Source organism: Limanda limanda, chromosome 5 (assembly GCF_963576545.1).
Source record: "Limanda limanda chromosome 5, fLimLim1.1, whole genome shotgun sequence".
NCBI classification, from domain to species: domain Eukaryota; kingdom Metazoa; phylum Chordata; class Actinopteri; order Pleuronectiformes; family Pleuronectidae; genus Limanda; species Limanda limanda.
In genome coordinates, this window is record NC_083640.1 from 4338941 (window position 1) to 4349652 (window position 10712).

General features: G+C 45.0%; 2 protein-coding genes across 2 annotated transcripts in view; one reads left to right on the plus strand and one right to left on the minus strand.

Moving 5' to 3' along the window:
• The first annotated feature begins 1789 nt into the window (after positions 1–1789).
• Positions 1790–5113, plus strand: ch25hl3 (cholesterol 25-hydroxylase like 3). Its single transcript, XM_061071025.1, has 2 exons — positions 1790–2392; positions 4359–5113. Exons 1-2 carry the CDS (start codon positions 1953–1955, stop codon positions 4708–4710), a joined length of 792 nt encoding a protein of 263 aa, XP_060927008.1. The 5' UTR covers positions 1790–1952; the 3' UTR covers positions 4711–5113.
• A 2564-nt stretch (positions 5114–7677) lies between these two features.
• The window catches only part of bmp10 (bone morphogenetic protein 10), a 4312-nt gene continuing 1277 nt past the window's right edge, over positions 7678–10712 (minus strand). Inside the window, exon 2 of the mRNA XM_061071691.1 lies at positions 7678–10571. Within this exon, the coding sequence (XP_060927674.1) occupies positions 9502–10571 (1070 nt within the window). The 3' untranslated portion in view covers positions 7678–9501. The remainder of the gene's footprint in view (positions 10572–10712) is intronic.

Below are 10712 nucleotides of genomic sequence, written 5' to 3' on the forward strand. Positions count from 1 at the left end.
AATTTACCCTCGACACCCGACATTGAACGGAGCAAACAGCGGAGAAGTTCTTGAAGATGGATGACATTAAATTGGGACGCTGTTGCAGTTAATGTTGGAGCAACAAGTGACCATATGCTTTTATACTACTGGGTCAACGGGTGATATTATTTTAGCGTCGCTTCAGCGTCCGGTGTGAACCCGGCGTGCCTCGCTGGTCTCCTGCAGAGCCATGACAGCGGAGCTCTGGGAGCGCAGGTCGGTCTTCTCTCACCAGGCGCTGGAAGGGCAGCTTGCGGATCAGCAGCTCCGTAGATTTCTGGTAGCGACGGAACTCTCTTAGAGCCAAGGTCCCGGGGCCTGTAACGGTCCCGAGCGGGTAGCGGTGAGGCTTCTTCACGCCGCCGGGGGCCCGGGCGCTCTTACGGCAGCCCTGGTCTCCAGCTGCTTCCTGGGGGCTTTGCCTCCGGTGGATTTACGAGACAGTGATTAAACTCGTGAAACAGAGAAGTACCGTCATGTAATCCACTGATTTCAACAATGTAACTGTATTCTGAATACCATCTATTTAATTTGTAACTGTAACGGAATACAGTTACTCATAATTTGTATTCTAAATACGTAACGCCGTTACATGTATTCCGTTACTCCCCAACACTGTATATATATATATATATATATTTGTGTTTTTATGAAAAGAGATGGCTGGGTTGATTGATGGATTGCTTGAATGACATTGAATAATTTTCTTATGCACAAATACTTTAAGCATTTACACATGTTTCCATTATGTTACAAACTGTTTCTTCTAATCAATATTTAAGTACGGTAATTTTGCTGATGCTAACAGTTACACGTGGCATCTATTGCACTTCTGTCGCTCCTGGGAGAGGGAATTCTGCAATCCCACTCCGACACCGAGGAACGAGACACAATTGCCCAAGACAAAGGTTATTTTATAATATGCACCCCGATGGGAAGCTGTTCCTTGTCTTCATACATTTGCCTCCTTCCCCCCCCCCCCCCCCGTTGAGTGTTAGGGTTTCAAAGGCCAAAGGTCAGGATCGTCTTCTTTGGGGGCTTTTGGGGGCAGATTTCCTTACTCTTCTTGAGGGTTAAGAACCAACCCAGACCAGACCAACCCAGACCAAACCAACCCAGACCAACCCAGACCAACCCAGACTAACCCAGACCAGACCAACCCAGACCAGACCAACCCAGACCAACCCAGACCAGACCAACCCAGACCAGACTAACCCAGACCAACCCAGACCAGACCAACCCAGACCAACCGAGACCAGACCAACCCAGACCAACCCAGACCAACCCAGACCAACCCAGACCAGACCAGACCAACCCAGACCAACCCAGACCACCTTGTTAAGCCCTATATGAGACTAATTGTGACCTATGAATATGGGCGATACAAATAACATGTGATTGATTTATTGATATTCCTATCCATAATATACATATATTACACTATATGAAATGTCACTTGTTTCACAGCTTGTCATCAGACCATGAGGGTTTTTCCAGTTATGCAAACTGCTTGTTCTAATTAGACACTCATCTCAGAAATCCCCCACGCTTCCCGCACCGGGTCTACACATGAGTGCAACTGGCATGACGTGGTGGTATTGAAGCCCCATCTACACTTCTACAGTTCCAATGAAATGATACACGTTACACAACCACTTCCTACCGTCCATCTGCATCATCTCTATGGAAGGCTCCTCCTCCTACTAAAGAAAGCTGAGGGGAAAAAGTCCCCAACAAACTCCTCTCTCTCTCTCTCTGGAGAAGAAGTGCAGCGGCAGCAGAGGGAAAACTCGTTGGGACTTTAAAATCTATTCTGAAGAGAAATAACAACAGTTGCTCTTTCCTGAGAGAAGAAACAAAGTAACTCTTTTTGTTTCTAAGTCCGGAGGAGAGCGCATGATGAGTCGGAGGTGAGAAGGTGAAGCCAAGTGATGAACCTCTCGTTCCCGGAGCAGGGGGATGCGTGTGCGCGCGTCCTGCAGGGTCTGTGGGTGCGTGTGCGCGCCGGACAGGAGGAGATCCTCTTGTCCCCCTACCTGCCCGCGTCCTGCGCCCTCCTCACGCACCTCCTCCTCTGCGCACCTTTCCTGGCCCTGGACACCCTGGGCGGCGTGTGTCGGCGGGTCCGCTCCTGGAGGATCTCTGCCGGCTCCGGGCCTCCGCCGTCCTTCCGCCGGTGGTTCGGATGCTTCCGGACCGTGCTGTACCGGTACCTGACCGCCATCCTGCCGGCCACCGGGCTCTTCCAGGCCCTGCGGAGCCCCGAGCTCCCGGATCTGGCTCCGTCCTGCTGGCAGCTCTGCGTGGAGGTCTGCGCCTGCATCCTGCTGTTTGACTCGCTCTACTATATCTGGCACTTCTCCATGCACAGGTGACCAGCACACCACTGTTCACTGCATGTTATTTGATGTGTTTATATATCATTATACTGTATAAAGGCTCTTTAATACGTCCCAGGGATCTCATTGATAACCGTTGCTTACGCACAAAACGGGTTTGAAACGTGCGTATCCCACGTCTCATGCATTACATTACATTTAGCCACATTTGGCTGAGGGGTAGAGTGGTCGTCCTCCAACCTGAAGGTCGGCAGTTCGATCCCCACTCTGACCCATCTGCATGCCGAAGTGTCCTTGGGCAAGATGCTGAACCCTGAATTGCCCCCCCCATAGAATAACAAAGTGCTGCGAATAGATGCACAGTGTGAATGTGTGTGTGAATGAGTGGTCATCAAGACTAGAAAAGCGCTATATAAAAACAAAACTATTTACCAAAACCATTTACATTACATTTCATTTTGCTGACGCTTTTATCCAAAGCGACTTACAATAAGTGCATTCAACCCCAAAGGGAACAAACCCAGAACAACACGAATCAAGACAGTACAATTTTCTTCGAAATAAAGCAAAACTACAAAGTGCTATTGGTAAGTGCCATTTTAATGCTACCATGCAAACTTTGGGATGTTTTTGGGATGTGAGGTGTTGAACTGTGCATGTATCATTAAATCCCTGCAAGGAAAGTGCCTGTGCCATCAGGCGCACTGAGCGCACAGGAGATCACTTCCAAGAAATTAAGAAACTTTCCAAGAAATATCCCAGAGGAGGTGAGGAAGGATGGATGTGAGGGAATCGGTCCGATGCGCTAAATAAATAAATCTGCCGTGACAGTGGTGCGGGGTTCTGCATGAGGTGTGCAAGCGAATGGAAGGATGAAGAAGAATAAAGGGTTCAGACATGTCAGATCAGCTGATATAGATTCTATTGATCTGTCAACTTTTATTCACTTCATCCACATCACAGTCTCACACATTGTGTAGTGGAGTGTGAAGGTAAAAGCAGTAGTGGAAAGTAATCGAGTACACATACGCAAGTAGCGATCTTGTGTTGACTAACATTGTGGGGTTTCCACTTTTATGAAAAAGGTTCATTGTGTAAGATGTAGCGACGTCAAGCAGTGAATTTGCATGTTGCAGCTGAACACCCCTCACCTCACACTCCCCTTCCAAGCCTTCAGCTGTCATCAAAATGCAAAAGGTGTTTAGTTTGTCCAGTTTGGGCTACTGTAAAAAACAGGGTGGCCTCCGTAGAGAAGACCCCCCCATGATGTAAATATAAAGTATATAAAGGGCTCATTCAAGGATAAAGAAAACAACAATTTGTACAAGTTAGATGAAACACACTAGTGAAAACATCACTAGGATTGTTTTGCATTAAATTTTTGCCAATAGATCCTTTTCACCTAAATTTTAACCCTTACGTAAAGGATGTGAGTATATTGTCTGATATTTACAGTGGGATACATTGTTCTACCTCTCTATACTGAAATAATTGGTTTAAATCCATCTTCTTTCCAGCTTTTGAAGACGAGTTGACTCAATGAACTCTGCGGACCAATAACAAATCTGTTCCAACGGGTTGAGGACAGTTAACATTAATGACATGAAATGGGATTATAGGCAAACAACAGGCAGGCATTTGTATTAAATAACATTGATCCTATTTCAAGAGCCAATCGTTAAGATATATGGTTTTTGTAGCTAATTTTATATATATATCTATCACTTACATCGGTGGGAAAAGAGATTACTCATATTTATTGGTTGTATTGATACTGCTGCACAAACGTGCCAAGGAAGTTGCATAGAAAAGATTAAACAAAAATAAAAAGTGCAGTGAAAAGTGAAGCAACAGAAGCCGAGATATACCGACGTTAAGGGCTACTGCTGGTAGTCATAGTGGTATAAGTGGTAAAACTTGCTTTTGGTTTCGTAATACCACAGAGAAACTAAGTGAACAGGATAATTAAAGGCTCTTTGTGTGTGTGTGGTTCATCAGGTTTCCCTGGCTCTACCGCAACATCCACCAGCTGCACCACCAGCACCGGGTGCCCTTTGCCCTGGCAGCCCAGGACGCCAGCGCCACTGAGCTGCTGTCTCTGCTGCTGCTGGCCCTGAGCAGCGCCTGGATGGTGGGCTGCCATCCCCTCAGCGAAATCCTCTTTCACCTCCTCAACAGCTGGATGGCAGTAGAAGACCACTGTGGCTACAATCTGCCCTGGGCTCTGCACAGACTGCTGCCCTTCCTGGGAGGAGCCCCCTTCCACCACGCCCACCACAGCCGACACAATGGCAACTACGCCCCCTACTTCACCCACTGGGACCACCTCTTCGGCACGTACATTTCATGAGTGGCGTATACATCCAGAGTGGTGTTACTGCTACATGCAGCAGTTTGGGGGTTAATGGCCAACATGAATTGAAGGATGTGTTGTGTCGATCTCTCTTTCATGATCAGATGCTCACGTAATCATGGATCTGTAAAGTGTTTTCATTTCAACAAACCTGCTCCCTATAAAGGACTGTATACACTATCTTTCCTTGATACTTTCAGGATGTTTGTGGACCAATCTCATGTTCCCAAGCAGCGCTTGACACACAAAGCGTGAATGCTGACAATGCGGATGAACATCTGGCTTGTTCCACAGCAAGTGAATGCAGCTTGCGGTGGGAAGATAAAGCGGCAACATGATCAAATCAAGACAATGAAGCGATTCTTGATCAAATGAGCAACATATGTGCTCTTGTGACACTTGTGTTAGTGGGCTTTCATACTGTTTTTATAGGCCAAGGCAGCTCATAACTGACACATTTGGATAGAAATCTTTCATTTGTCAGTCTTTATTTTGTGCAAAATCTAAATATTTCAATGGATATCTCAACAATGTAAGACAATACAAATAAATATATATATATGTTATTGAAAATGTTGACTCATTTTCTGGACGATAATTATTTTTGTAAAGATTCTTTCATATTCAAGCAGATGATTTTGAAGTGTTTTTGTGAATCACCGTTTCTGAACAAGGAATTTGATTTTTTTTTGTATCTTGTTGGTCTCAGGTTTGGACTTGTTTTGTGCTGCAATGCTGAGAAATCTGTATGAACCCGTCCATACTCTGAGTTCCACTGGAATTTGGTTAGGTAATTCAAACCATGTGGGGTTTTTGTTTCTTACAAAACCACGTGGTCAGAAGTGAGTACCCTTTCAGTCACTATTGGGAGCTGTAACCTTTTTTTTAACTGCACCGCCACACTAAAAACCCAGTAACCTCCTGCACTTCATACCATGAGATGAATCATATATGACTCAGCATGGGAATCCAAATGCAAGACTTGCAATACTTGCAGGGAGATAAAGAGTGTTTTCACCTCAGCGATGATTATACAACACTTATTAGCCATTCCTCACTTGCAGCAGACTATACAATAACTAATCCTTTATTTCCTGGAGATCTGTGGTGGGTTAAAGTCATTACCTTTAATGAAGAGTGACAGTTGAATTTTGTTTTTGCTGAGGAATCAGTTTGATGATATAATACTTGGCCCGCATAAGCATGTGAACAACACCGACCATCTGTTTTCCATTACTGACTCTAACCATGGGCTTTTCTGAAGTTGTGCAACACCGGCTTAGAAGGCAAAGTGATCGAAGGTGTTTAAACATTTGGCTATGATCATGAAGTAATGGTGATGAGAAACAAGCTGTGCCTTTCCCTGGGAAAACGAGGACAGAGCAAGAAATAAGCACTGGGTGGTGATGATGCCAAGAGATGGAACGATAAGCATGTGACCCAAAACGGAAACAATCAGTGCTTATTACAGACCTGACGTCAGAGTCAGGGCGAGTCATGCAGCTTTGGATGACACACCAAAACACACGTTCACACCAAAACACGTTCACACCAAAACACACGTTCACAGCAAGACGCACGTCGGCGTCCCGCAGCCGACGTCATGATGTTAGTTGGTGGAGCACTGCAGGATTTTCATGCACTTTAAAAAGCTGTACACTGGGAGCCGTCCAATTTATCCACTGACTGTGAGGTGTGCTCTTAAGTTAGTCGCATAGGCTCCAACTTTCACAAACTGCAGCATGAACCAACAGCGAGATTAAAATTCTTTTAACAAAAGGAGCCATGTCAAAACACGAGCGAGAAAAAGCACAGAGCACTCTGCAGCGGTCCTTATCATCAAAGTAAATACTAAAGACTTCCTATTTCACCATGTTTTCTTAAGTTTGCCATCCAGTGACAAAGGCCAGTTTCATATTTCTTCCACCATTCTGTAAATATTCAATTAGTGAGCTTTACATAGCTGAGGCTGCCTGCTGTCCCAGAAACCGGCCGAGGTTCTTGCCCTCTGGTCTGGAGCCATTTTTAGATGACCTCTGCTCCCTTTTTTTTTTTTATAAAGCTTCTCACAGTAAAAGTAGATCATTGTAATTGCTTTATAGAACTGCAGTTTCTGTTAAGAAACACATTTTTTGGTTTACTGTTGCTGGGAAAGGGGTGTAGAATTTTATTATGTTGTAACACAAAACTCAAATAAACACCAGTGAGGCAATCGCATCATTATGGCCTGAGTTGGACTTACAACTTGCTGCAAAAATCACTTCAAGGTCATATATTTGAGTTACTTTAGGAAGTTGAGGCTGCACAAAGGGGCAGTTAACTTCTACCATGTTAACATTTACTCCTGTCCTCCTCGGAAGGTCCTGTGACTCATGTTCTTATGAAGTCTGAATGTGGGAAAATGTGTTGTATTTGGGTTGAGAGAGCGTTTAAACTACACCTTGAGACCTCTTTCCAATATTTGCATGACCTAGAGCAAAGAAACAGGATCAGGTGTGACAGGCATATAAATAATTTCCAACTCATGTTGAACGTTAATCATAAAAATGTCTATATTTGATAAAAACATGATTTTAGGTGCTTGCGAAAGATGAACATGTAGTTTACAAGAGAGTTTCGCATTAAAAGCTACTATTTACAGCTTATTGTAAAATAATGGCAAGTGGTTTATAAATGATTACTTGAGGTGGCGCTCAGGTGAACCAATTTTTCAGATTTTTCAGACCCGTAAATGCAAAGAAAATTGATGGAGCTGTATCCAGTCTGAGCTTCAGATAAGGACACCACCTTTTCCTCTAGGTCTGCAATTCAGTATATTACTCACACAACACTCACCTGACTATCACAGTCCATTCATTGCATCACTTTCCATCTCATCATCTTTTTCAAACTCTTGATTTTCATCCTCTTCCCAACAGAGCACACACATCCCTCCCAGCAAATAGACAATAAGACTTTCACACATTTCGTTGACAAATTCCATCTGTATCCTTTATTTACATCTTGTGTGCGTCTGTACATGGAGAAAACAACATAACATCATGCTCTTACATCCTGGCTTAAGCGCTCATAGAAAAAAATTGAGTGAGAGCAGAGAGAAAGAGATACGAGTCCAGATCTTTGTCTTTTGTTCACATTTTCTCTTCACCAACAGGTTTTCCATCACAGCTGTCTGCCTCTGCTGGCTGTCAGTGTGAGCAGCAGGCCATCAATTTGGTTCATTAGCAGATCTTCCACTTAGTTTCCCATGGTTCTTTGTTTGTGTGACATATATGAACTATGACCTGCGAGCTGATACTGTCAGACTGAATGATCTGAATGTGAGCTGTGCATTAAATCACTGCTCTAGCAGCTTCCTTCGAGAAAATGGAAAAGAAAGGTGTCGTGTGGAAAGTAGATCATTTAGAATAAACTGTGAAAACAATGTCAGCCTGATACTTTGGCTCCGAATATTTATGTTCATCTTGACAAGAAATAATTAAGGTGGCGCTTTGAATAACTTGATGTTATGTTGACAGAAGGCAACTCTTCATTTGAGATTCATAAAGCAATGGAAATATTTTTCTAGAAACTGTTACCATTTCTCTTCCCAACAAAAATTATCTTTTGCTGCGAATGCATCGTCATGGTTAAAAAAACCTGCTCTACACTAAGTAACATTACACATTTACACATATTTCCACTCTTGTAAAAATTAATAAATTAGAACAATAAATAGTCTTTTATTTGACACAAGCAGCAGAGGTATCAAAGGGCTGATAACATAAGAGTTTTTTTCTTTGGAAATCCATAACAGGAATGTGAGGAGGTGCCCCCATTCCCACTCTTGATTTTTAGCTTCCAAAGAGAACATCTGAACATAAAAATGATGGATGACTCAATTTAGCAGTTGCAGATAGGTTAGGGGGCACGTTGTGATGGGTCAGTGATTTGAGCCAGTAAAGATTGTTTGTTGCCTTGGAATTTGGACCACCTCTGCCCTCTTGTCATGTACCCCCAACCCCCAGTCCCACAACCTCAAAAGATGCCCAGAATGGCGTCCAGCTCTCCAGGCCTGAAGCGGTGGCTCACATGTTTCTCAACCCCCAACACCTTGCTATCGCTTTAGCTTGAGGGAGTGGAAAAGAGGCATGTGATGTGGGAAACCGAGTTGGGAAAGATAACCCTGCCACCGGGAACCCTGCACAGCACCTACGTATCAGGCGGCTGCAGGAGGCAGGAGGTGGGCCTACAGAGTTCATGTCTTGTCAGGTTGCCTGTGGGAGGTCATTTCACTGCACCAGGACACATGAAGTGCTGATTAGTGTTTGCATCGAGTGGGGATGCCAGAGATAACTGGAGAGGAAGACAGATGTCAGGGGAAGTAGAGGGAGGGGGACGGCTGGCCCACTAGTTCCCACCAGGCTGCACTGAAGGATGTACTCGGTTTGGTCCTTTTGGAAATCTTATGCCTCTTTCTTCTGGTTGTTCTCGCTGTTGGCAACAAGTTGACAAGTCTGGACACTTTGTTTCTCCATTGTCTAAATGATGGCAACTGATATTCACGTCTTTGGCCATGTTAGATGAAGCAGCTTATTCTGTTTTGCCATATAAAACATATTTGTCCACACTTGGCGCGACAGTGCATGAACACTTCCGTTGTCACTGCGAAACCCTCACAGAGATTCCACCAGTTGTCCCTTTGTTGACGACATTCTGGGCTTATCTGCTTTTCCAGCTTATTGTTTGTTCAGGGTCTTCCCTCCGACCGTAAGACTTCATAATAAGTTAAACTTTCTCGAGTGTGGACTATCTGCAGCCACACTCAGCCACCACCATACCTTCAAACTTGTACTTGTAGGTGACAACACCTGTGTCATCCAGGTACAGCAGGGAGATGGGCTCGAGCTTGGTGGGCACACAGCAGGCTCGTGCTGCTTTCTGAGGACTGTTGATATTGACCAACGTCTGCACAATGGCATGCTTGGTGGGTGTGACATGCTTTGTCAGTGGGAAGGAGCAAATTCCAGCGCACTCAAAGGCATCGTAGCCCGTGGGTGCCAGGATCCAACTGTCCCATCCAATATCTTTGAACTCTACATAAAGAGATTGTTTCTTGCAATGGTTGCCTTTGGCGTTGCGACGAATGCGAGAAGCTGAGTCATAGATCAGATTAGATCTCATTTGTAATAGGTCCTCCTCCTCTGGCTCAGCCTCTTCACCCCCCTCCTCCCTGTCCCTTTCCAGCTCTCCCCAAATACCCCTTTCTAAATCATTGGGCAGAACCATGTTGGAGGTTTCGTGGTCGATCATCTCATTCAGCTCGCGCTTGTCATCCCGATGATCACTGCTTTGGTCATCGGAGAAAACGATCAGTAAGGGTTTGTGTTTGTCTTCAGGGCTGGTGTCAATCTTCATGTCTCCTTCAGGTGGATTGCTGCCTTTGTTGTCGTCGGTTGAACCCTGAACATTATCATTTGCCATACTGGCAATGTGCACTTCCAACCTGTGCGTGGTGCCTTGGTCAGATTTGCGCCAGCGTTGGAGAGCAACAGTGAGGTCGAAGGCCTCCCATCCGTTATCAGTGCCGTAGACCTGGCGTGAAGCCAACTCCAGCCGCTCTATCCGCTCTCCTCCCGCTCTCAAAGCATCTCCTCTCACAGTGTTCTCATCCGTCGTGTTGTCGTCCAGGTCGTGCGATTCCAGTTCATAGATCGTGACCTTGCGGTCGACACCGGCGTAGAGGTGACGGTCAGTCTGGACAAGGGTGTAGAGTCGAAGTTCTGCTGCTGTGATGCGTTCATGATGGGGGACTGACACGTTGAAGAGGAGGGGGTGACGCCTCACTCCTCCAACACCCACAACTCTCGGGGATGAATCTGGGGGAGAGACATGAGTGGTCACGTTAAAATTACATTCTGTCTTTTCAATGATGTTTTCAGCTGAGTTCAACACACACAACAGAGTTTAGTATCATCCAAACCAAACTGAATTTGATCTTATTCACTTTACTGATTTGG